General features: G+C 45.3%; 2 protein-coding genes across 2 annotated transcripts; one reads left to right on the top strand and one right to left on the bottom strand.

Annotated features, from left to right (window-relative positions):
• Nucleotides 1–13,592: 13,592 nt before the first annotated feature.
• LOC130297926 (gastrula zinc finger protein XlCGF71.1-like) lies at nucleotides 13,593–18,205 on the bottom strand. The gene is made up of 2 exons (XM_056550775.1): nucleotides 18,189–18,205; nucleotides 13,593–14,462 (listed from the first exon to the last, which is right to left on the bottom strand). Exons 1-2 carry the CDS (start codon nucleotides 18,203–18,205, stop codon nucleotides 13,661–13,663), a joined length of 819 nt encoding a protein of 272 aa, XP_056406750.1. The 3' UTR covers nucleotides 13,593–13,660.
• Nucleotides 18,206–26,767: 8,562 nt separating this feature from the next.
• LOC130297904 (DNA damage-regulated autophagy modulator protein 1-like) lies at nucleotides 26,768–27,696 on the top strand. The gene is made up of 2 exons (XM_056550753.1): nucleotides 26,768–26,921; nucleotides 27,008–27,696. Exons 1-2 carry the CDS (start codon nucleotides 26,797–26,799, stop codon nucleotides 27,606–27,608), a joined length of 726 nt encoding a protein of 241 aa, XP_056406728.1. The 5' UTR covers nucleotides 26,768–26,796; the 3' UTR covers nucleotides 27,609–27,696.
• The last annotated feature ends 264 nt before the right edge of the window (nucleotides 27,697–27,960 follow it).

The raw sequence follows: 27,960 nt of genomic DNA, 5'->3' as shown, positions 1-27,960 counted from the left end.
TTACAAACAAACTCTTAATAAAAGATAGATAGAGATAAATGGGAAAAGAAATAGATAAACCCGACGTCTTGGATAAAACATAATAAATAATTATTTAATGAAAAGGTTCTAATATAAATATGGCGCAACAACATATTTATAATGCAGCATACTACATACGGTGGAGTACTGGAGAAAGACCTGGATTTCTTTTTCTAGACAAATATGTCCCCAGATACACGTCCTGCGCTCCTCTGGATCACTGGGGTACATTAGAGGGTCATTTATTAAACTTGGACATGCGTACAAGAAACAAGATAACACACGACTAGACATGTTAAAGGGATACTCCGCTCCCCATTTAGTTTCGAACGCTGGGTGAGAGCTCCCGTGGTCGCCCCGCACTCTCATGACATCAAGCCCCGCCCCCTTGCCATTAATTCCCCCCCTCAATGCAAGTCTAGGGGAGGGGGTGTGATGGCCGTCATGCCCCCTTTTCATAGACTTGAATTGAGGGGGCGGGGTGTGACATCACGGGGACAGGGAGTGATGTCACGAGGGGACGGGGCGACCACGGAAGCCTGCACTCAGTGTTTGGAACTAAATGTTCCGGATGCTGGGGAGCGGAGTACCCCTTTAATAAATAAGCAACAAGAATGAGAAAACCAGAATAAGATCTCTTCGTCTTTTATTTTAATGACATCATTTTACCATATAATGTACGGCGAACCTAAAAAATTATTTTTTTAGTGATAAAATTTTAATGAAAACAACAATATTGTAAATTTTGGAGGGTTTTGTTTTCACGCTGTACACTTTACAGTAAAAATTACATGTTTTCCATATTCTGTTGGTCAATACAATTGTACTGCTTTTGACAAAAGAGACAAAAAAACAGCAATTTTTTCTTTTAACGTTTACGTCATTCCTTTTACGCTTTTTGGGGGTAAAATGGGAAAAAGGGATTTACATTTTATTGGGGGAGGGGATTGTTCACATTTAATAGTTTTTTAAAACTTTTTTTTATACCCTTTTTATGTCCCCATAGGGGACTATTTATAGCAATAATTAGATTGCTAATACTGTTCAGTGTTATACATAGGACATAGCACTGATCAGTATTATTGGCAATCTTCCGCTCTGGTCTGCTTGATCTCAGACCAGAGCAGAAGTTTAGGGGACCTCTGTCGGTCATTTTAGATGATCGGATCCCTGCGGAAGCGCCATGGGCAATCCGACCTTCAATTAAAAAATGCGCATTGCTGCAGATGCTGTGATCTGTATTGATCAAGGCATCTGAGGGGTTAATGGTGGTATCAGTGTGATTGCTGATGTCCACCATTACCGGCGGGTCCTTGGCTGCTGATAGCAGGCGGGTCCTGCAGTGCATGATGTGAGCATTGCTCCGATCCTCGCGGTCATGTACAGGATGTAAATGTACGTCCGGGTATGTGAAGTACCTCTATAATAATTCTGATTGTTAATCAATATATTAATACTTAGATGCTATTGCTAATTCTGCAGAAAGATATTTGTTACCCTTACGCTACATATCAGTTTGCTATTTGCTTGAAGACCTTGGGACGACGCTGAAAGTTGTAAGATAAAGAAGAAGCTGGAAGCTGGAAACAAAACATTTGAGAAAATATACAGACTGTGCAGAATGACGGATACATCTGGAATTTTCTGTTAGAATAGAGAAATTGCAACATAAGTGACCAATTATCAGGAAGCAAATGAATGCTTAAAATGTTAATATATACATACGCAATACTCAAATAACCATTCAACATATAACACGATGACTTGATGTGATAACTAACCTCCCCTTTTTGTCAACTGTAAAAAACAATGTACTACCGTATAATAAACAGAACTCCTTGGGACAGCTCCTTAGCCGATGCTTCTGCTGAGAAGGAGATTTATACCAACTTTTTGTCTGGTGTTTATTTCTTGTGTCGGCCCTCAGCAGTATACAGCGGCCGTCACTCACAATTTAAGGCCGAACCAGAAGAAAACGACGACACCTCAGCACCAGGACAAACATTTATGTCCGTGGTCGTTAAGGGGTTAAATATGGATTTAAAAATACACGCTAAAATTCTGTCATGCCGTCTTTCCATGTTGATGCCTCAGTTGGTTTATTAAAGGTCGCCAAACGTGACAACACCGGGAGAATCTTGAACCTATTCCATGATGTGGCGCTGGAGGAGGAGTCTACTGTTTCGGTCGCTGGATGCTGAGAAGGGATTGGACCGTATAAACCGGTGGTTTACCTTCTCTGCATCCAGCAGAGGGGGATGGGGGGGGACTTTTCGGATGCAGTAAAAGCTCTATATACAGCCCCATATGCTGGGGTCTTTACATACAGAGAATTATCACAAGAATTTATGATTAGTAACAGGACCCGACAAGGTCCCCCCGTCCCCCCGTCCCCCCCCCCCCCCCCCGTCCCCTTTTATCCTCTGCATAGATCCTATAGCTCAAGCAGTTCCACAAGATCCTGGTATTTCTGGGGTCTCAATAGGAGAAGGAACCAGACAATCTCCCTCTATGCAGATGACATAATATTCACCCGACAACAAGAGTCATTGCTTAAGTTTCTATCACTGAAGGATTTCAGCAGGATCTCTTATTACAAGCTTAAAGGGGCATTCCAGTTAAAAACTATTTTTTCATATCAGCTGCTAAAGTTGAGTTGTTCTTTTTGTCTGAGCACAGTGCTCTCTGCTGACACCTCTGTCTATGTCAGGAACTGTCCAGAGCAGGAGAGGTTTGCTATGGGGATTTGCTCAACAGTTCCTGAAACAGACAGAGGTGTCAGCAGAGAGCACTGTGCTCAAACAGAAAAGAACAACTCAACTTCATCAGCTGATAAGTACTGGAAGAATTAAGATTTTTTTTAATAGAAGTAATTTACAAATCTGTTTAACTTTCTGGAGCCAGTTGATGTGTTTTTTTAACTGGAATACTCCTTTAACTCCTTGAGGACTTAGGGGTTTTCCATTTTTGCACTTTCGTTTTTCCTACTCACTTTTTAAAAATCATAACCCTTTCAATTTTGCACCTACAGATCCATATGAGGGCTTTTTTTTTTTTTTGCACCACCAATTCTATTTTGTAATGACATCAATCATTTTACCCAAAAATCTACAGCGAAACGGAAAAAAAAAATCATTGTGCGACAAAATAAAAATAAAAAATACAATTTTCTAACTTTTTATGGACTTCCATTTCTACACAGTACATTTTCCGGTAAAAATTACACCTTATCTTTATTCTGTAGGTCCATACGATTATAATGATACCCTACTTATATAGGTTGGATTTTGTCGCACTTCTGGAAAAAATCGTAACTACATGCAGGAAAATGTATATGTTTAAAATTCTCATCTTCTGACCCCTAAAACTTTAATTTTCCACGTACAGGGCGGTATGAGGGTGCATTTTTTTTGCGCCGTGATCTGAAGTTTTTATCTGTACCATTTTTGTTTTGATCGGACTTTTTGATCGATTTTTTATAATTTTTTTATGGTATAAAAAGTGACCAAAAATATGCTATTTTGGACTTTGGATTTTTTTTTTACGTGTACGCCACTGACAGAGCTGTTTAATTAACGATATATTTTTATAGTTCAGACATTTACGCACGCGGCGATACCACATATGTTTATATTTATTTTTATTTATTTATTTATTTTAAATAGGAAAAGGGGGGTGATTTGATCTTTTATTAGGGAAGGGGTTAAATCACATTTATTAACACTTTTTTTTTGCAATGTTATTGCCCCCATTAGGAGACTATAATATACAGTACATTGATTGCCAGCACTGATCAATGCTATGCCATAGCATTGCATTGATCAGTGTTATCGGCGGTCGATTGCTCAAGCCTGGATCTCAGGCTTGGAGCAATCAATCATCGATCGGATGCGCCGGAGGCAGGTGAGGGACCCTCCTCTTGTGTCCTTGGTACCCCGCAGTTTTGTAGTGACGGTCCTGATCAGCGCCCTCAGCTAGCTGGAAATGCTATTTTCCTATTTTAGACGGCGCAATCAACATTGATTGCAGCATCTAAAGGATCGGGACCCACCAGGTATGAAGCGTGCTCCGCTTCATTTATGGCCAGTGTCCTGAAGGGGTTAATAGATTCCTTACTATACCCTGTTATAAACCTCATATAGGTAAGTGTCCTCAGGTGTCATCATGGAGGATTTCCGAGCTCTTTATTATAATCTTCCTGACAATATGGCCGACACTACATAAACAATAAATCTCCATATAATGGCCGTCCTTAGTATAGGTTATTCATATAGGAAGAGTTATATGGGCTTCAATGTCTTTAGTCTCATCTCACCCTCTTGGACTTTCTTCTCAAAGGGCCGGTTACCTCATCCAAAATGGTGGATTTCATCCTTCCAAGATGGCCGCCTCTGTCTCAGCTTCTCGCAGCCTCCATTCTTCCATTCTTCGTCTCCCTCCTCATGAACTCATGTCTTAAAAGGGGCACTCCGCAGGAAAAAAATTTTTTCTTTAAATCAACTGGTGCCAGAAAGTTAAACAGATTTGTAAATTGAAAATCTTAATCCTTCCAGTACTTATCAGCTGCTGTATGCTCCACAGGAAGTTCTTTTCTGTCTGACCACAGTGCTCTCTGCTGACACCTCTGTCCATTTTAGGAACTGTCTAGTGCAGGATAGGTTCGCTATGGGGATTTGCTCCTGCTCTGGACAGTTCCTGACATGGACAGAGGTGTCAGCAGAGAGCACTGTGGTCAGACAGAAAGGAAATTAAACAAGAAAAGAACTTCCTGTGGAGCATACAGCAGCTGATAAGTACTGGAAGGATTACGATTTTTTTTTTTACTTTCTGCCACAAAAATATTCTCCAGCAGAGTACCCCTTTAACTCATACTAATAGTCATGGGTATGTCTATTATATTTGGGGGGGGGGTGTCTATGATAATTGAGGATATGTCTATTATAATTGAGGGTGTGTATTATTTTTTGGGTCTGTCTGTTATAATTTAGGGTGTCTCCTTTATAAATGGGGATGTGTCTATTATAATGGAGGGTGTGTCTATTATAATTGAGGGTGTGTATTATAATTGAGGGTGTGTCTATTATAATTGGGGGGTGTCTATTATAATTGGGGGTGTGTCTAATATAATTAAGGATATGTCTATTATAATTGGGGGGGTGTCTAATATAATTGGGGTTGTCTATTATAATTGAGGGTGTATCTATTATAATTGGGGGGTGTTTATTATAATTGGGGTTGTGTCTAATATACTTGAGGGTTGTCTATTATAATTGGGGGGGTGTCTAATATAATTGGGGTTGTCTATTATAATTGAGGGTGACTCCTTTATAATAATTCTTTATTTATATAGCGCCCACAGATTCCGCAGCGCTGTACACTCATATTGGTCACTGTCCCCATTGGGGTCACATATTATTGAAGTGTGGGAGGAAACCGGAGGAAACCCACACAAACATGGAAGAACATACAAACTCTTTGCAGATGTTGTCTTCTGTGCTGCAAGGTAACAGTGCAAACCACTGAGCCCCCGTGCTGCCCCATGAGGGGGGTTTATCCTAATATATATATATCTGGTTCATTACGAGTCCAATCCTCCTCCCTTGTGGGGCGGTGCAGTGCCGTAGATTGTGATTTGCCATAGATTGTGATGGAGTGACTCAGCAGTTTTCCCTGCTCGAGCGCTCCGCCTCCATCACATTCTATAGGCTGACACTCGCACACCACCCCCCAACCATTGGTTACTGCGGGGGCTGGGGGGGGGGGGTGTGCGAGTGTCACGTGACATATTTAACCATCAGGCATCGCAGCTCACGACAGTCTCACTTGGGCTATGACAGGGACAGGATCTCTCCCTGTAATAGCCCGAAGCTGTACAGAGCTCTCATGGCTTTTGTGGCCCGATTCCGAGAGCGGTATTGGGCCACAGAAGCTAATACTTTTACTGTTTTATTGTCACCCGCCAGCGCGCTCGCTCGACACCGCTATCGGGATCCCTATGCCTGATAGCGGCGTTATCAGCTTGTCACCCGCCAGCGCGATCGCTCGACAGTGCTATCAGGATCCCTATGCCCGATAGAGCTGACAACCGCTTGCCTCCCCCCGCTGCTCTACTCCCTGTCCCCTGTTAACTCTCAGGGAACGGGGAACAGAAAGCAGAGCAGCGGGTGCCGCTAAAGTAGTGCTGCACATGCGCAGCACTACACAAATGCTAAAGTAGTACTGCGCATGCGCAGCACTACGCAAATAGCATAGGTAGGTAGCGTAGCCGTACATTAGTGTAGGTTGTAATTTAGCATAGTTTAGCATTAATAGTGAAAGGAGGTTAGGCACCACAACTCCCAGCATGCCCAGACAGCTAAAGGCTGCCCAGGCATGCTGGGAGTTGTAGTTTAGGACTACAACTCCCAGCATGCCCAGATTGCTAAAGGCTGCCCAGGCATGCTGGGCTTGTAGTTTAGCTTAGATTAAACAGCAAAGGGACCACAACTCCCAGCATGCCCAGACAGCTGAAGGCTGCCTGGGCATGCTGGGAGTTGTAGTGCAGTGAAGTCACCACAACTTCCAGCATGCGTAGACAGCTAAAGGCTGCCCAGGCATGCTGGGAGTTGTAGTTTTACACAGGTATAAAGTAGTTAGCGTAGTGTTAGCGTGATTTTAGCATAGCTTTAGTTTAGTGTTAGTGCAGTTTTACAGTTTTTAGCGTAGCATAGTGTTAGCGCAGTTGTAGCGTAGTGTTAGCATACTTTTAGTATATTTAGCGTAGCGTATTGTTAGCGTAGTCTTAGAGTAGTTAGCGTAGTGTAGTGTTAGTCCAGTTCTAGCATAGTTGGTGTAGTTGTACACGGGTGTAGTGTAGCCAACTTAGTTTTACAGGCAGATGAAGTGTAGTTTAGAGAGTTTAGTGTGGGGTGTAGCTTAGCTTAGTCATAAAGTGAAGGGGCTACAACTCCCAGCATGCCCAGAGAGCAGTTGCGCTCTGCTACGTTAATGCAGTATACAGCCACCTGTATAGATGGCTGGATACGGTGATCACAAGGCCACTTACCCACCTCCGTTCCTGCTCCGTCACTGGACTATTAGCAATGCAGGAAAATGACGGAGCTGGAACGGGGTGGTAAGTTAGGCTCTCCAGGTAATAACCCATTTTTTTGTGTGTTTTTCTTCTCGTTTCAGATACGTGAATGCGGAGGACTACATGGGAATCGGTGGACTACGACGATGACCTGCATTTTTTTCTTTTCTTTTAATAAAATGGTTAACGAGGGCTGTGGGGGAGTGTTTTTCCTAATAAAAATGTTTTAACTTGTGTGTGCTTTTTTTCTTTGTTATTACTTTACAAGCTTAGTAGTGGAAGCCCTCTTATAGACGGAGTCCATTACTAAGTCGGGGCTTAGCGTTAGCCCCAAAAACAGCTAGCGCTAACCCCCAATTAGTACCCCGATACCCAACGCCACAGGGGTACCAGGAAGAGCCGATACCAACAGGCCTAGAGTGCCAAATATGGCGCTCTTGGGCCTAGGCGGTGTCACGATGCCGGCTGGCAGGTAGTGGATCCTCTGTGCCAGAGAGGGATGGCGAGGACCGCGCTAGTGGACCGGTTCTAAGCCACTACAGGTTTTCACCAGAGCCCGCCGCAAAGCGGGATGGTCTTGCTGCGGCGGTAGTGACCAGGTCGTATCCACTAGCAACGGCTCACCTCTCTGGCTGCTGAAGATGCTGAAGATAGGCGCGGTACAAGGGAGTAGGCAGAAGCAAGGTCGGACGTAGCAGAAGGTCGGGGGCAGGCGGCAAGGATCGTAGTCAGGGGCAACGGCAGGAGGTCAGGAACACGGACTAGGAACAGACAAGGGAACGCTTTCACTAGGCACAAGTGCAACAAGATCCGGCAAGGAAGTGCAAGGGAAGTGACTAGATATAGGGAAGTGCACAGGTGAACACAATAAGCTAATTGGGAAGATTGGGCCAGGCACCATCATTGGTGCACTGGCCCTTTAAATCGCAGAGACCCGGCGCGCGCGCGCCCTAGGGAGCGGGGCCGCGCGCGCCGGGACAGGACCGAGGGAGAGCGAGTCAGGTACGGGGACCGGGGTGCGCATCGCGAGCGGGCGCTACCCGCATCGCGAATCGCACCCCGGCTGAAGGCGGGACCGCAGCGCACCCGGTCAGTGGATCTGACCGGGGCGCTGCAACAACGAAGATGAGGCGAGCGCTCCGGGGAGGAACGGGGACCCGGAGCGCTCGGCGTAACAGTACCCCCCCCCTTGGGTCTCCCCCTCTTCTTGGGGCCAAAGAACCTGAGAAAAAAAAACTCAATTTTTCCGTGAAGAGGTCCGATGCAAATTAGGAGGGGTTCAGTGTGGAAACGTACGAGACAGTCCAATCTTTTATTGTAAAAACAATAGATGTAGAGGGGTCTGGCGAGACTGGTCACAGGAACGTAGAACCTGTTGATGAGAGAGGCCAAAAAAATTTTTCCTGCAGATCCGGAATCCAAGAAGAGCATAGTAGAGAAGGAGAAGGTAGAGGCAGATATCCGCACAGGCACAGTAAGGCGTGGAGAAGCAGAGTTGACATCAAGAACTGTGTCACCTTCGTGCGGAGTCAGCGTGCGTCTTTCCAGGCGGGGAGGACGGATAGGACAATCCTTCAGGAAGTGTTCGGTACCGGCATAGTACAGGCAAAGATTCTCCATGCGGCGTCGTGTCCTCTCTTGAGGTGTCAAGCAAGACCGGTCAACATGCATAGCCTCCGCGGCGGGAAGCACAGGAACAGATTGCAGAGGACCAGAGGAGAGAGGAGCCGGAGAGAAAAAACGCTTCGTGCGAACAAAGTCCATATCCAGGCGGAGCTCCAGACGCCATCCGGAAGAACGCATGTCAATGCGAGTGGCTAGATGAATGAGTTCATGTAGGTCAGCAGGAGTCTCTCGTGCGGCCAGAACATCTTTAATGTTGCTGGATAGGCCTTTTTTAAAGGTCGCGCAGAGAGTCTCACTATTCCAGGACAACTCGTAAGCAAGAGCACGGAACTGAATGGCGTACTCGCCAACGGAAGAAACACCCTGGGCCAGGTTCAGCAGGGCAATCTCGGCTGAAGAAGCTCGGGCAGGTTCCTCAAAGACACTTCGAATTTCCGAGAAGAAGGAGTGTACAGAGGCAGTGACGGGGTCATTGCGGTCCCAGAGCGGTGCGGCCCATGACAGGGCTTTTCCAGACAGAAGGCAGAACACGAAAGCCACCTTAGACCTTTCAGTAGGAAACTGGTCCGACATCATCTCCAAGTGCTGGGAACATTGCGAAAGAAAGCCACGGCAATACTTAGAGTCCCCATTAAATTTGTCCGGCAAGGACAGGCAGAGGCTAGGAGTGGCCACTCGCTGCGGAGGAGGTGCAGGAGCTGGCGGAGGAGATGATTGCTGAAGAAGTTGCGAATGTTGGTGCAAAATGGTGGACACTTCCGACAGCTGGTGGGTTAGATGGGTGATCTGTCGGGCGATATCAGAGACAACTGGCAGGGGAACCTCAGCGGGATCCATGGCCGGATCTACTGTCACGATGCCGGCTGGCAGGTAGTGGATCCTCTGTGCCAGAGAGGGATGGCGAGGACCGCGCTAGTGGACCGGTTCTAAGCCACTACAGGTTTTCACCAGAGCCCGCCGCAAAGCGGGATGGTCTTGCTGCGGCGGTAGTGACCAGGTCGTATCCACTAGCAACGGCTCACCTCTCTGGCTGCTGAAGATGCTGAAGATAGGCGCGGTACAAGGGAGTAGGCAGAAGCAAGGTCGGACGTAGCAGAAGGTCGGGGGCAGGCGGCAAGGATCGTAGTCAGGGGCAACGGCAGGAGGTCAGGAACACGGACTAGGAACAGACAAGGGAACGCTTTCACTAGGCACAAGTGCAACAAGATCCGGCAAGGAAGTGCAAGGGAAGTGACTAGATATAGGGAAGTGCACAGGTGAACACAATAAGCTAATTGGGAAGATTGGGCCAGGCACCATCATTGGTGCACTGGCCCTTTAAATCGCAGAGACCCGGCGCGCGCGCGCCCTAGGGAGCGGGGCCGCGCGCGCCGGGACAGGACCGAGGGAGAGCGAGTCAGGTACGGGGACCGGGGTGCGCATCGCGAGCGGGCGCTACCCGCATCGCGAATCGCACCCCGGCTGAAGGCGGGACCGCAGCGCACCCGGTCAGTGGATCTGACCGGGGCGCTGCAACAACGAAGATGAGGCGAGCGCTCCGGGGAGGAACGGGGACCCGGAGCGCTCGGCGTAACAGGCGGTAACAGGCTGGTGTTATTTAGGCTGGGGAGGGCCAGTAATGATGGTCCCCGCCCACCCTGGTAACATCAGGCTGTTGCTGTTTGGTTGGTATTTGGCTGAAAATGAAAAGACGGGGAACCACAGATGTTTTTTTTTTTATAAAAAAAAAAAAAAACTTGTGGTTCCCAGTCTTCATTTTCAGCCAAATACCAACCAAACAGCAACAGCCTGACATTACCAGGGTGGGTGAGGACCATCGTTACTGGCCCTCCCCAGCCTACATAACACCAGCCTGTTACCGCCTACAACTTCCATCCTGCCCGGACGGCCTTTGGCTCTCTGGGCATGCTGGGAGTTGTAGCCCCTTCACTTTATGACTAAGCTAAGCTACACCCCACGCTAAACTCTCTAAACTACACTTCATCTGCCTGTAAAACTAACTTAGCTACACTACACCCGTGTACAACTACACCAACTATGCTAGAACTGGACTAACACTGCACTACGCTAACTACTCTAAGACTACGCTGCGCTCACTACTCTAAGACTACGCTGCGCTCACTACTCTAAGACTACACTGCGCTCACTACTCTAAGACTACGCTGCGCTCACTACTCTAAGACTACGCTGCGCTCACTACTCTAAGACTACGCTAACAATACGCTAAATACGCTAAAACTGTGCTAATACTACACTACACTAAAAGTGCACTAACACTACACTACGCTAAATACGCTAAAAGTATGCTAGCACTAAGCTACGCTACAACTGCGCTAACACTACGCTACGCTAAAAACTGTAAAACTGCGCTAACACTAAACTAAAGCTACGCTAAAATTTAGCTAACACTACGCTAACTACTTTATACCTGTGTAAAACTACATCTCCCAGCATGCCTGGGCAGCCTTCAGCTGTCTGGGCATGCTGGGAGTTGTGGTCCCTTTGCTGTCTAATCTAAGCTAAACTACAACTCCCAGCATGTCTGGGCAGCCTTTAGCTTTCTGGGCATGCTGGGAGTTGTAGTCCTAAACTACAACTCCCAGCATGCCTGAGCAGCCTTTAGCTGTCTGGGCATGCTGGGAGTTGTGGTCCCTTCGCTGTCTAATCTAAGCTAAACTACAACTCCCAGCATGCCTGGGCAGCCTTAAGCTGTCTGGGCATGTTGGGAGTTGTAGTCCTAAAATACAACTCCCAGCATGCCTGGGCAGCCTTTAGCTGTCTGGGCATGATGGGAGTTGTGGTCCTTTCGCTGTCTAATCTAAGCTAAACTACAACTCCCAGCATGCCTGGGCAGCCTTCAGCTGTCTCGGCATGCTGGGAGTTCTGGTCCCTTCACTGCACTACAACTCCCAGCATGCCTGGGCAGCCTTTAGCTGTCTGGGCATGCTGGGAGTTGTGGTCCATTCGCTGTCTAATCTAAGCTAAACTACAACTCCTAGCATGCCTGGGCAGCCTTTAGCTATCTGGGCATGCTGGGAGTTGTAGTCCTAAACTACAACTCCCAGCGTGCCTGGGCAGCCTTTAGCTGTCTGGGCATGCTGGGAGTTGTGGTCCCATTGCTGTCTATTTTAAGCTAAACCACAACTCCCAGCATGCCTGGGCAGCCTTTAGCTGTCTGGGCATGCTGGGAGTTGTGGTGCCTAACCCCCTTTCACTATTAATGCTAAACTATGCTAAATTACAACCTACACTAATGTACGGCTACACTACCTACCTATGCTATTTGCGTAGTGCTGCGCATGCGCAGTACTACTTTAGCATTTGTGTAGTGCTGCGCATGCGCAGCACTACTTTAGCGGCGCGCGCTGCTCTACTTTCTGTTCCCCGTTCCCTGAGAGTTAACAGGGGACGGGGAGCAGAACAGCGGGCGGGCATAGGGATCCTGATAGCACTGTCGAGCGATCGCGCTGGCGGGTGACAAGCTGATAACGCCGCTATCAGGCATAGGCATACCGATAGCGGTGGCGAACAAGCGCACTGGCGGGTGACAATAAAACAGTAAGAGTATTAGCTTCTGTGGCCCGATACCGCTCTCGGAATTGGGCCACAAAAGCCATGAGAGCTCCGTACAGCTTCGGGCTATTACAGGGAGAGATCCTGTCCCTGTGATAGCCCAAGTGAGACTGCCGTGAGCTGCGATGCCTGATGGTTAAATATGTCACGTGACACTCGCACCCCCCCCCCTCCCCAGCCCCCGCAGTAACCAATGGTTGGGGGGTTGTGCGAGTGTCAGCCTATAGAATGTGATGGAGGCGGAGCGCTCGAGCAGGGAAAACTGCTGAGTCACTCCATCACAATCTATGGCAAATCACAATCTACGGCACTGCACCGGCATGGTATACATTAGGTGGTGGGTGTTTTCTTATTGGATACTTCATGTGTATATATATGGTATATCCTCCCACTGTACTGAAATAGTATTGTACTATGTCATTAGATTATATATATATACATCCAGCACTGTACAGTGTATCTCAGTGATAACCTGTAACCTTGATAATGAGAACATGTATTGAGAAATATCCCATAATATGTAACATATGTGAACAAAGAGCGATCTGTCAATCATGGCCGGTGGGGAATATCCAGTCCCAGCAGCTCCCCATGGATTATACCTGTTGGGTCTTCACCATGAGGAGCAGCGGACACATCATATCTCTACATTGTTATGGGGGATTATTTCCCAGCAGACAAAATTATAGAGATAAATGGATAAGAAACTTTATGTCTGAAAAGTAAATCTTTATTAATCACTCGTAACAATGAGAAGTTTTCAGCGGGCACTACCGTGGATTCACAGGGACTGATGCAAATCCCTTCTCCGATGGCAATAATACGGCCGCTCATAAATGCCTCTATCTGGTGGTGCTCAGCAATAAAGTCCTTAGACTAATGCAACTCCAAACAAATAAGAGAAAGAATGCGACAGCGCAACAAAATCCTTCAGGCTTTATATCATGCGGGTGTACAGACAGGTGCAAATCACAGAGCAACGTCCGGTTCACACTGACTTGTACTTCTTCCTGCTCCCGGAGCCAGAAGAAGTACAAGTCAGTGTGAAAGGGACGTTTCTCTGTGATTTGCACCTGTCTGTACACCCGCATGATATAAAGCCTGAAGGATTTTGGTGAGCTGCCGCATTCTCTCTCTTATTTGTTTGGAGATTATATATATATATATATATATATATATATATATATATATAATATTCTAGTACCTGGTGACATATATACAGATGTGTTATTTGGATTCTGTTTGCATTTTGTATATCAGACATTTTCTGGAATACTAATACTTTTCCCATGTAAATTTATTGCTCTAAATTGATCTCTCCTGTGACTGCAATGTTGTAGTTTTTGTACAATTTGACAAGTTAGAAGGCTACTTTGTGTGCGTTCTTTGGTGTATAAGAAGACTTGCTTTTCGAGTAAAACATTTTCCACATTCTGCACATGAATATGGCTTCTCTCCTGTGTGGGTTCTCTGATGTTGAACAAGCCATGATTTGGAAGTAAAACATTTTCCACATTCTGAGCATAAAAATGGCTTCTCTCCAATATGAATTTTTTGATGTTCAGACAGATGTGATCTCTGAGTAAAACATTTTCCACATTCTGAACATGAAAATGGCTTCTCTCCAATATGAATTTTTTGATGTTCAGACAGATGTGATCTCTGAGTAAAACATTTTCCACATTCTGAACATGAAAATGGTTTCTCTCCAATATGAATTTTTTGATGTTCAGACAGATGTGATCTCTGAGTAAAATATTTTCCACATTCTGGACATACAAATGGCTTCTCTCCTGTGTGAATTCTCTGATGTCTAACAAGCCGTGATTTAAAAGTAAAACATTTTCCACATTCTGAACATAAAAATGGTTTATCCCTTGTGTGAGTTCTCTGATGTTCAACAAGACTTGATTTAGAAGTAAAACATTTTCCACATACTGAACATGAATATTGCTTCTTCCCTGCACAATCTCTTTGATGTCCAGCACCCCTTCTGTGACTTTTATTTTGCTGAACCTCCTGTGATGACTGAGAAGACAGGACCTGTATATAAGGATGAGATGACAGATCTTGGCTGTGAAGGGCTGAGGGTGTATCTGGGATAATGGAATGTTCTTCATATGTATCTTGTGTGATATCATCATCTGCTTTATAATCTGAAGATATAAGATTCTACTCTGATCTCCTGGTACAAGAATCTGCAGAGAATAAAACAGATTTCATTTTTAAGTAAAAAAGAAAAAAAACAACAATAAAAACTTTAACCTCTTAAGGACCCAGGGCGTACATGTACACCCGAATATCGCGATAGTCCCGATCAGCTAGGACGCGAGCGGAGACCCCCTTACCTCGCTCCGTCACATTCGATCAGCGTTTGATTGCTCCAAGCCTGAGCTACAGGCTTGAGCAAGCAACCCCCTATTATGCTGATCCATTCAAAGCTATGGCTTTGCAGGGATCAGGGGGAAAGATCAGTGTGTGCAGTGTTATAGCCCCCTATGGGATAATAATGATCAGTGTAAGAGATCAGTGTGTGCAGTGTTATAGTCCCCTATAGGATAACAATGATCAGTATAAGAGATCAGTGTGTGCAGTGTTATAGTCTCCTATGGGATAACAATGATCAGTATAAGAGATCAGTGTATGCAGTGTTATAGTCTCCTATGGGATAATAATGATCAGTATAAGAGATCAGTGTGTGCAGTGTTATAGTCTCCTATGGGATAACAATGATCAGTATAAGAGATCAGTGTGTGCAGTGTTATAGTCCCCTATGGGATAACAATGATCAGTATAAGAGATCAGTGTGTGCAGTGTTATAGTCTCCTATGGGATAATAATCATCAGTATAAGAGATCAGTGTGTGCAGTGTTATAGTCCCCTATGGGATACCAATGATCAGTATAAGAGATCAGTGTGTGCAGTGTTATAGTCTCCTATGGGATAACAATGATCAGTATAAGAGATCAGTGTGTGCAGTGTTATAGTCTCCTATGGGATAACAATGATCAGTATAAGAGATCAGTGTGTGCAGTGTTATAGGTCCCTATGGGATAACAATGATCAGTATAAGAGATCAGTGTGTGCAGTGTTATAGTCCCCTATGGGATAACAATGATCAGTATAAGAGATCAGTGTGTGCAGTGTTATAGTCTCCTATGGGATAACAATGATCAGTATAAGAGATCAGTGTGTGCAGTGTTATAGGTCCCTATGGGATAACAATGATCAGTATAAGAGATCAGTGTGTGCAGTGTTATAGTCCCCTATGGGATAACAATGATCAGTATAAGAGATCAGTGTGTGCAGTGTTATAGTCCCCTATGGGATAACAATGATCAGTATAAGAGATCAGTGTGTGCAGTGTTATAGTCTCCTATGGGATAACAATGTGCAGTGTTATAGTCTCCTATGGGATAACAATGATCAGTATAAGAGATCAGTGTGTGCAGTGTTATAGTCTCCTATGAAAGCTATAACACTGCAAAAAAAGTGGGAAAAAAAGTTAATAAAGGTCATTTAACCCCTTCCCCAATAAAAGTTTGAATCACCCCCCTTTTCCATAAAAAAAAAAATATATATAAAAAACTGTGTAAATAAAAATAAACATATGTGGTATCGCCGCGTGCAGAAATGTCCGAACTATAAAAATGTATCCTTAATTAAACCGCACGGTCAATGGCGTGCGCGCAAAAAAATTCCAAAGTCCAAAATAGTGTATTTTTGGTCACTTTTTATATCATAAAAAAATGTTTAAAAAGCGATCAAAATGTCAGATCAATGCAAAAATGGAACCGCTAACAACTTTAGATGACGGTGCAAAAAATTAGTCCTCATACCGCTCCGTACGCGGAAAAATAAAAAAGTTATAGGGGTCAGAAGATGACAATTTTAAACGTATACATTTTCCTGCATGTAGTTATGATTTTTTCGAGAAATGCGACAAAATCAAACCTATATAAGTAGGGGATCATTTTAACCGTATGGACCTACAGAATAAAGAGAAGGTGTCAGTTTTACCGAAATATTTACTGCATAGAAACAGAAGCCCCAAAAGTTACAAAATGAAATTTTTTCTCCAATTTTGTCGCACAATTAATTTTTTTTTCTGTTTCGCCGTGGATTTTTTGGTAAAATGACTAATGTCACTGCAAAGTAGAATTGGTGGCGCAAAAAATTAGCCATAATATGGAATTTTATGTGCAAAATTGAAAGCGTTATGATTTTTAGAAGATGATGAGGGAAAAAATGAAAATGCAAAAACAGAAAAACGCTGAGTCCTTAAGGGGTTAAACACTGCGCCCATATTTATAGTCTTTTTAGTAGAACATTATAAGTGCAGCATGTGACATCATGGAACCTTCTCCCCGTCCTCCGGATAATAAATAGTTAATGTAGACATAATATCGGGTCTTCAGGTCACATACACCCCACTCCTGGACCCCATCACACTCCCATCCAGCAGCAATGAACAATCCATAGGGCACAAATCAGACGACAGCCGAGGCGGTTCAGAGCCCCCAGCAATACAGAAGTGCTGGGAAATATCCCAAATTAGGGCTGGGCGGTATATACCCGTTCATACCGAATACCGAAATTTTGGGGCTCCACTATATGAATTTTTCCCATACCGCAATACCGGTTGGGCCCCTCCCCCTCGGGAATGAATTATCAGCCCAGCGCTGCGCTGTCCGCACATCAAGGAACTAATCATACGTGACCCGCCAGCACTGTTCTGCTCCCCCCAATTAATGATCACCCCAGCGGGGCACTACTCACATATCACCCGCAAGCACTGCCCTCCTCCACTTTGTTGTGGCCGCCGGCGCTGGAACTCTATACTGTACGCCGGTGGTCTCCAACCTGCGGACCTCCAGATGTTGCAAAACTACAACTCCCAGCATGCCCGGACAGCCAACGGCTGTCCGGGCATGCTGGGAGTTGTAGTTTTGCAACAGCTGGAGGTCCGCAGGTTGGAGACCACTGCTGTACGCTGTATCCCTATGCCCGGGCTGCAAAAGATAAAGAAAATAAACGTTAAAGGACATGTCCGGTGCTCACTTTTCTTATTTTATCCGTTCTGGGCTGAAAAATAAAAGAAAACACACTTTATCTTACCTGCCAACGAGCCCCCGGAGCTCCGGTACACTCCGGTACAGGTGTTCGGTCCCCGAGCTGTATTCTTCTTACTTCCTGTTAGCCCGGCACATCACACGGAGCTTCAGCCTATCACCAGCAGAGGCGGGACATCACTGCGGCCGGTGATAGGCTGAAGCTCCATGTGACGTGCCGGGCTAACAGGAAGTAAGAAGAATACAGCCCGGGGACCCAACACCTGTACCGGAGTGTACCGGAGCTCCGGGGGCTCGTTGGCAGGTAAGAGAAAGTGTGTTTTCTTTTATTTTGCAGCCCGGAACGGATAAAATAAGAAAAGTGAGCACCGGACATGTCCTTTAACTTACCTACGTCGGCCTCACGCTGTTCCTGGGGACTGGAACGTCTGCCGTCAGCCTATCACCAGCCGCAGCGATGTCCCGCCCCGGCCAGTGATAGGTTAAACTCACTGTCATGTAAGGAGCTGGCTTGGGGGGGGGAGCAGAACAGCGCTGGCAGGTAACATGATTTGGGGCAGCGCTCGCGGGTCACATGATTTGGGGGGGTGAAAGAAATACCGTTATATAACGCGGAACCGCCATAAGTTATAAAAATACGGTGATCCACATATTTGGTCACAGCGCCAGCTCTATCCCAAATTATTCCTCTAGTCGTCTACATGGAAATCCTGCTGACTATATAAGATGGAGACAACAGAGACAATAAAAACAACAGCGCAAGGACTTTAACCCTTTAATGACACATGAAGTAAATGCACATGACTTTGCGCACCAAGACGTACATTTGTGTCCTATACATGACCGTGAGTATCGGAGCAGAGATTGCACTGATGTCCGCCATTAACCCCTCAGATGCCGTGATCAATGCAGATACAGTGCGGCACGGATTGTGATCTGATTGTCAGCGGCACGGAGGCCTTCCAGCAGAATTCTAACTCTGCGCTGCGCTCTGAGGCAGGAGAACAAGCGCAGTTAGTTTACAGACAGCTCTAACGTCGTAGTGACGCGAGTCGCATGTCACGTGAGCGCCGCGCTCTGAGGCAGGAGAACAAGTGCAGTTAGTTTACAGACAGTTCTAACGTCGTAGTGACACGAGTCACATGTCACGTGAGCGCCGCACTCTGAGGCAGGAGATGAAGCGCAGTTAGTTTACAGACAGCTCTAACGTCGTAGTGACGCGAGTCACATGTCACGTGAGCGCCGCGCTCTGAGGCAGGAGATGAAGCGCAGTTAGTTTACAGACAGCTCTAACGTCGTAGTGACGCGAGTCACATGTCACGTGAGCGCCGCGCTCTGAGGCAGGAGAAGAAGCGCAGTTAGTTTACAGACAGCTCTAACGTCCTAGTGACGCGAGTCGCATGTCACGTGAGCGCCGCGCTCTGAGGCAGGAGAAGAAGCGCAGTTAGTTTACAGACAGCTCTAACGTCGTAGTGACGCGAGTCACATGTCACGTGAGCGCCGCGCTCTGAGGCAGGAGAAGAAGCGCAGTTAGTTTACAGACAGTTCTAACGTCGTAGTGACGCGAGTCGCATGTCACGTGAGCGCCGTGCTCTGAGGCAGGAGAAGAAGCGCAGTTAGTTTACAGACAGCTCTAACGTCGTAGTGACGCGAATCACATGTCACGTGAGCGCCGCGCTCTGAGGCAGGAGAAGAAGCGCAGTTAGTTTACAGACAGCTCTAACATCCTAGTGACGCGAGTCGCATGTCACGTGAGCGCCGCGCTCTGAGGCAGGAGAAGAAGCGCAGTTAGTTTACAGACAGTTCTAACGTCGTAGTGACGCGAGTCGCATGTCACGTGAGCGCCGCGCTCTGAGGCAGGAGAAGAAGCGCAGTTAGTTTACAGACAGCTCTAATGTCCTAGTGACGCGAGTCGCATGTCACGTGAGCGCCGCGCTCTGAGGCAGGAGAAGAAGCGCAGTTAGTTTACAGACAGCTCTAACGTCGTAGTGACGCGAGTCACATGTCACGTGAGCGCCGCGCTCTGAGGCAGGAGAAGAAGCGCAGTTAGTTTACAGACAGCTCTAATGTCCTAGTGACGCGAGTCGCATGTCACGTGAGCGCCGCGCTCTGAGGCAGGAGAAGAAGCGCAGTTAGTTTACAGACAGCTCTAACGTCCTAGTGACGCGAGTCGCATGTCACGTGAGCGCCGCGCTCTGAGGCAGGAGAAGAAGCGCAGTTAGTTTACAGACAGCTCTAACGTCCTAGTGACGCGAGTCGCATGTCACGTGAGCGCCGCGCTCTGAGGCCGGTCACTAGGACATGAGAGCTGTCTGTAAACTAACTGCGCTTGTTCTCCTGCCTCAGAGCGCATATACTAATAGAGGCAGATTGTTTCAGGGGGCAGGAAGAAGCAGGGGGTGGACAGCCATCGGGGGTAACCGAACTGAGCACGGGACATTTGTTGGGCAAGATCACAGGAGCCACTGGAGGGAATTTGGTAAGTGACCCCTCTTTGCACTCCTGGTCACCCACACTATAATCCTGTGTATTGGGTTTAGTGTGGGTGATCAGGGTGACAGTTTTCTTTTACATCACCCTTTTCCCAATTTTACTAAAAAAAAAATAATAATAATGATTAACCCTTTGGGGACGCAGGGTTTTTCCATTTTTGCACTTTCGTTTTTACCTCCTTACCTTTATAAAATCATAACCCTTTCAATTTTGCACCTTAAAATCCATATGAGGCTTATTTTTTGCGCCACCAATTCTACTTTGCAGTGATATTAGTCATTCTACCCAAAAATCTACAGCGAAACGGGAAAAAAATAATAATTGTGCAACAAAATGTAAGAAAAAATGCAATTTTGTAACTTTTGGGGGGGTTTACGTTTCTACATAGTACATTTTTCGCTAAAAATTACACCTTATCATTATTCTGTAGGTCCATACGGTTAAAATGATCCCCTACTTATATAGGTTTGATTTTGTCGCACTTCTGGAAAAAATCATAACTTCATACAGGAAAATGTATATGTTTAAAATTGTCATCTTCTGACCCCTATAACTTTTTTATTTTTCTGCGTACAGGGCGGTATGAGGGCGCATTTTTTGCGCCGTGATCTGAAGTTTTTATTGGTACCATTTTTGTATTGATCTTTTTGATCGCTTTTTATTCATTTTTTCATGATATTAAAAATGACCTAAAATATGCTATTTTGGACTTTGTAATTTTTTTGTGCGTATGCCATTTACCATGCGGTTTATTTAACTATATCCTTTTATAATTCGGAAATTTCTGCCGCAGCGACATCACATATGTTTATTTTTATTTACACTGGATTTTTCAAACTTGATTCAAACTTTTATTAGGGAAGGGGTTAAATGATCTTTATTAACTTTTTTTTCACTTTTGTTTTGCAACGTTAAAGCTCCCATAGGAGACTATAACACTGCACACACTGATCTCTTATACTGATCATTGTTATCCCATAGGAGACTATAACACTGCACACACTGATCTCTTATACTGATCATTGTTATCCCATAGGAGACTATAACACTGCACACACTGATCTCTTATACTGATCATTGTTATCCCATAGGAGGCTATAACACTGCACACACTGATCTCTTATACTGATCATTGTTATCCCATAGGAGACTATAACACTGCACACACTGATCTTTTATACTGATCATTGTTATCCCATAGGGACCTATAACACTTCACACACTGATCTCTTATACTGATCATTGTTATCCCATAGGAGACTATAACACTGCACACACTGATCTCTTATACTGATCATTGTTATCCCATAGGAGACTATAACACTGCACACTGATCTTTTACATTGATCATTGTTATCCCACAGGAGACTATAACACTGAACACACTGATCTCTTATACTGATCATTGTTATCCCATAGAGGGCTACTTTGGGGGCAACTTTGAACGCCGCGTCTACAGGGTTAATAGTGCGTTGCACCGCGATCAGTCCCACGCGCTACTAGCCACGGGTTCTGGCCGTTGTTAGAGGCTGGGCCTGACCCACTAGGACGCATGGCCCCGCATTATGGAAAGGAAGTTGGCGAAGGGCGTACAGGTATGCCCTCCGTCCCCAACAGGTTAACATAATGTTAATGATGCCGTACGGTGAATGACATGGTGCCATCACATTCACCAAAAATGTTTTCAAATTTATAAAAAGTGACTAAAAAGTCACATATATACAAAAGTGGAGCTAAAAAAAACTACAGGTCATGGTGCAAGAAATGAGCCCTCATACCGTCTCGAATACAAAAAAAAAGAAAAAGGTAGAGATGGTAAAAATAGGGCGATTTTAAAGATACTGATTTTGTAAAAAAAAAAAAAAAAAGTTTGAGATAAGTATTTAATCGAATTGACCCACAGAATAAAGAAAACGTAATTTTTATCGTAAAGTGTACAGCGTGGAAACAAAACCTGACAAAATTAGCAAAATTGTGGTTTTTATAAAAAATTTCTTTTGTTTTGTGTTTGCCGTACATTTTATGGTAAAATGATTGATGTAATTACAAAGTACAATTGGTCGCGCCTCATATGGGTCTGTGAATGTAAATTGTAAAGAGTTACGGATTTTAGATGGCGAGGAGGAAAAAACTACAACACAAAAATAAAATTGGCCTGGTCCTTAAGGGGTTAAAAACAAAACGCATGCTCAGTATCAGTAAGGGTCACACTTTGAGACCACAGATCTAAAACATAATCCTTTCCGGCTGCAGCATCATCTCTGTCCCAGCTGAAGCACAGACCTGGCAGGACTAGTACTCCTCTGTGCTCACTCCTGTCCTATCAGACTGCAGCATGAAAGCAGAGAGGAGGGGGTTACAGAGCAGACTGCAGTGATTGGATAAAAAGAATGAATGAATGAATGGTGAGTGAGGGCGGGCTCAGTGCTTGCCTCGGACACTCCCCTTCCTGAGCAGTTTATGTCAGAATAAGTGAGCAGCAGAACAGAGGGATTTGTGAGCCAAATACAGAAGACAAACAAAAAAGACCTGTATAGCATCTGGATGACCTAGTGAGTAACATATATGAGGATTATTTTTTTCTGTGATTATTGCAGCCAGTGACTGAGTAGAATCTGTGACCCTTCTCTGTATTTAGTGGTTACTACTCACCTGTGCGGTTATCTGTATGAATGTCCTCCTTATACTGCTCATCACCGCTCACATCTGTCTCTTCTTCTTCTTCCTTTATGTCTGTAGCCTTAATATAGATCAGATCTTTCCCTGTAGTAATGTCCTCCATATTCTGCTCATCAAGAGGAGGGGGACACCTCTCTGGTGCTGTTCTCTTACTGGATCTGACTGTAGGGAACACATACAGAGACTGAATTCATTCTTTATATACAAATAATGAGAGGACGTGTGTATATAGTCATATCTATTACCTGGTGATGTGAGGGGCTGCTGATCCTTCATCATGACCTGATCCTTGTACTGATCCTTGTGTCCTTCTACATACTCCCACTCCTCCATGGAGAAATAGACCGCCACGTCTTGACACCTTATAGGAACCTGACACATAATGATACAGTCATCACCTGACCCCTCCAGTGGTGTTACTGTATAATGTCCCAGCATTCCCAGCAGTGTCACCTCTCCAGTCATCACCAGACACCTCCATTACTGTATAATGTCCCAGCAGTGTCACCTCTCCAGTCATCACCAGACCCCTCCATTACTGTATAATGTCCCAGCATTCCCAGCAGTGTCACCTCTCCAGTCATCACCAGACCCCTCCATTACTGTATAATGTCCCAGCATTCCCAGCAGTGTCACCTCTCCAGTCATCACCAGACCCCTCCATTACTGTATAATGTCCTAGCAGTGTCACCTCTCCAGTCATCACCAGACCCCTCCATTACTGTATAATGTCCCAGCAGTGTCACCTCTCCAGTCATCACCAGACCCCTCCATTACTGTATAATGTCCCAGCAGTGTCACCTCTCCAGTCATCACCAGACCCCTCCATTATTGTATAATGTCCCAGCAGTGTCACCTCTCCAGTCATCACCAGACCCCTCCATTACTGTATAATGTCCCAGCAGGGTCACCTCTCCAGTCATCACCAGACCACTCCATTACTGTATAATGTCCCAGCAGTGTCACCTCTCCAGTCATCACCAGACCCCTCCATTACTGTATAATGTCCCAGCAGTGTCACCTCTCCAGTCATCACCAGACCCCTCCATTACTGTATAATGTCCCAGCATTCCCAGCAGTGTCACCTCTCCAGTCATCACCAGACCCCTCCATTACTGTATAATGTCCCAGCATTCCCAGCAGTGTCACCTCTCCAGTCATCACCAGACCCCTCCATTACTGTATAATGTCCCAGCATTCCCAGCAGTGTCACCTCTCCAGTCATCACCAGACCCCTCCATTACTATATAATGTCCCAGCAGTGTCACCTCTCCAGTCATCACCAGACCCCTCCATTACTGTATAATGTCCCAGCATTCCCAGCAGTGTCACCTCTCCAGTCATCACCAGACCCCTCCATTACTGTATAATGTCCCAGCATTCCCAGCAGTGTCACCTCTCCAGTCATCACCAGACCCCTCCATTACTGTATAATGTCCCAGCAGTGTCACCTCTCCAGTCATCACCAGACCCCTCCATTACTGTATAATGTCCCAGCAGGGTCACCTCTCCAGTCATCACCAGACCCCTCCATTACTGTATAATGTCCCAGCATTCCCAGCAGTGTCACCTCTCCAGTCATCACCAGACCCCTCCATTACTGTATAATGTCCCAGCAGTGTCACCTCTCCAGTCATCACCAGACCCCTCCATTACTGTATAATATCCCAGCAGGGTCACCTCTCCAGTCATCACCAGACCCCACCATTCCTGTACGATGTCCCAGCAGTGTCACCTCTCCAGTCATCACCAGACCCCTCCATTACTGTATAATGTCCCAGCAGTGTCACCTCTCCAGTCATCACCAGACCCCTCCATTACTGTATAATGTCCCAGCATTCCCAGCAGTGTCACCTCTCCAGTCATCACCAGACCCCTCCATTACTGTATAATGTCCCAGCAGTGTCACCTCTCCAGTCATCACCAGACCCCTCCATTACTGTATAATGTCCCAGCAGGGTCACCTCTCCAGTCAGCAGCTCCATCATCTTGTTGATGAATTCTCGGATCTTCTGTTCATCCATTTCCTCATGTATCAGGGAGTGAGGTGGGGGCCCCGGGATTGGGCTCACGGTTCTTCCCCATCCTTCACACACAGGAGCCCGACAGCGCCCACTAGAGGACTTCTTCACTACTGTGTAATCCTGTGTATAGAGAGATACATTAATATCACTACATACATTCCCAGAATCCCTCACCTCTCCAGTCATATCCATCTGTTATTACATAGATAAGAATGAGGTCATGTGACATCACTCCCAGAATCCCTCACCTCTCCAGTCATATCCATCTGTTATTACATAGATAAGAATGAGGTCATGTGACATCACTCCCAGAATCCCTCACGTCTCCAGTCATATCCATCTGTTATTACATAGATAAGAATGAGGTCATGTGACATCACTCCCAGAATCCCTCACCTCTCCAGTCATATCCACCTGTTATTACATAGATAAGAATGAGGTCATGTGACATCACTCCCAGAATCCCTCACCTCTCCAGTCATATCCATCTGTTATTACATCGATAAGAATGAGGTCATGTGACATCACTCCCAGAATCCCTCACCTATCCAGTCATATCCATCTGTTATTACATAGGTAAGAATGAGGTCATGTGACATCACTCCCAGAATCCCTCACCTCTCCAGTCATATCCATCTGTTATTACATAGATAAGAATGAGGTCATGTGACGTCACTCCCAGAATCCCTCACCTCTCCAGTCATATACATCTGTTATTCCATAGTTAAGAATGAGGTCATGTGACATAACTCCCAGAATCCCTCACCTCTCCAGTCATATCCATCTGTTATTACATAGATAAGAATGAGGTCATGTGACATTACTGCCAGAATCCCTCACCTCTCCAGTCATATCCATCTGAAATTACATAGATAAGAATGAGGTCATGTGACATCACTCCCAGAATCACCGGTACCAACAGGCCCGGAGCGTCAAAAATGGTGCTCCTGGGCCTAGGCGGTAACAGGCTGGCGTTATTTAGGCTGGGGAGGGCCAGTAACAATGGTCCCCGCCCACCCTGGTAACGTCAGGCTGTTGCTGTTTGGATGGTATTGTGCTGAGAATGAAAATACGGGGAACCCTATACGTTTTTTTTTTGTTTTTATTTAAATAGTTGTAGTTCTGTAACATCTGTCCCTTCAGATTTAGCAATTTTCAGGAAATTTTTGAAAATTGCTTCTCTACTTTGAAGCCCTCTAATTTAAAAAAAAAAGCAAAAATATGTCCATTTTATGATGCCAACATAAAGTGAACATATTGTACTTGTGAAGAAAAATAAAATTTATTGTGAATATCAATTTTCCTTACAAGTAGAGAGCTTCAAAGTTAGAAAAATGCAAAATTTTCAAAATTTTCATTAAATTTGGGGATTTTTCACCAAAAAAGGATGCAAGTAACGCCGAAAATTTACCACCAAAATAAAATAGAATGTGTCACGAAAAAACAATCTCAGAATCAGAATATTCGGTAAAAGTGTTTTCGCGTTATTAATTCGTAAAGTGACGGTGGTCAGAATTGCGAAAAAGGGCCCAGTCCTTAAGGTGAAAAAGGGTTTGCGTCCTTAAGGGGTTAAGAAACACCTTATTTTCTGTCCGCCAATGCAAAATTCTCTAATAGTGCCCCTCCCGAGACTAGACTCTGGATCCGCCCCTGGTTGTGGTTAAACTTTACTTTCCTGGAAAAGTTTCTGAGTTGCCCATAGCAACCAATCAGATCGCTTCTTTAATTTTTCATAGGCTTTTTCAAGAATAAAAGAAGCAATCTGATTGGTTGCTATGGGCATCTCAGCAGCTTTTCCACTGGTCAGGTATGGGGGAGATTCATCAAAACCAGTGTAGAGGAAGAGTTATGCAGTTGCCCATAGCAACCAATCAGATTGCTTCTTTCATTTTTGAAAAGACCTCTGAAAAATGAAGGAAGCAATCTGATTGGTTGCTTTGGGCAACTCAGAAACTTTTCCAGAAATGGAGGATGCTAACTTTTTGTATCTTATATGGAATTATTCCTATATTCATACATTTTGGAATCATCGATCTTATTGAAAAAAGGTATAACATTAAGATCGAACGAGACCCTTAGATGCTTATCCTTGGAGAAACAAGCATTCATCGTGACATCAGACATGTGATGTCATAGACAGCTGGAGTCCTGACATTCCACTGACAGCCGCCCGAGCCTTCATTCTGTAGATTGTTACAGAGCGATTAGCAACTTCTATTTCTTCTTCTTGACTGAGATGGAGCTAAAAGGTTTGGGGTTCGTCCCCCTTCTGTTGGCGTTTTGGTGTGCGGCCTGGCTTGCCACCAGCTACATCGTGACGGTCGTCCTCGGCCATGCCGCCTCGCCACTGATGCACATCAGGTAAGATAAACAAGCACAGGATTCTTATTTCATGGGTTGGGAGTGAGGAAATATCCACAATAACATTGGTTTCTTTTCCTTCACAGTGACGTGGGAAATTTCTTTCCCGAAAACATATTATTGAGAATTGGTTTCATAGGGACATCCATTGGCACTTTGGTACTAACCTTTCTTATTTATAAGTATATGGTTATGCATACTGAAGAGTTCAGGGGTCATCAGGTCCTGATCCAGAGGATCCTGCTGGCCATTGTGTGGGCCTCCTGTTTTGGTACAGCTGTCATGCATGTATTGTCCCCCGAAGAATATCCCAGGATACACTTTGTCAGCACGGTAATTTCCATTACATGTGAAGCCTTATACTACCTTGGGCAGTCCATCCAGATGTATAAATTACCAGGAGCAAACAAAGTCATCCACCATAGTAGATGCACCTGCTGTGGCCTGACTTTTACCTGCGCAATTTTCTACTTTGGATATAAAACATTACAGGAATTATTCTATGATGATGAAGACTGGGACGAGATCCGTGAAATCACCACCATAATCATCGAGTGGGTGATGCTTCTACTGATCCTGATAAACATCGTGACCTATTATTCCACCATGCAGAGGTTAATGTTAACCGTCTCCAGGAACAGCTGCAAACTCTCTCTTAGAGTAAGAATTGATGACTTCGGGGTGTAGACCACCACGGGGGCCATCAAGTGGACTTCTGGGAGAGATACTGCACAGGACACGGAAAAACCATAAAAAAAATAATATGAGCTGGTAATATTACCTATACAAGAAAATAAAAAAAATAAAAAAAAAATATTGGTGTGTGATGTGTAATACCTACCGTATATACTCGAGTATAAGCCGAGTTTTTCAGCACCATTCTTCTTGCTGAAAATGCCCCCCTCGGCTTATACTCGAGTGATCTCTCCGCCTGTCAATCCCTTTTCAGTGGTCTTCAACCTGCGGACCTCCAGATGTTGTAAAACTACAACTCCCAGCATGCCCAGACAGCCATCGGCTGTCTGGACATGCTGGGTAT

This window comes from Hyla sarda, assembly GCF_029499605.1.
Source record: "Hyla sarda isolate aHylSar1 chromosome 1 unlocalized genomic scaffold, aHylSar1.hap1 SUPER_1_unloc_1, whole genome shotgun sequence".
NCBI classification, from domain to species: domain Eukaryota; kingdom Metazoa; phylum Chordata; class Amphibia; order Anura; family Hylidae; genus Hyla; species Hyla sarda.
Note: the sequence above shows the minus strand (reverse complement) of the source record. Positions and strands in the feature narration are given on the sequence as shown.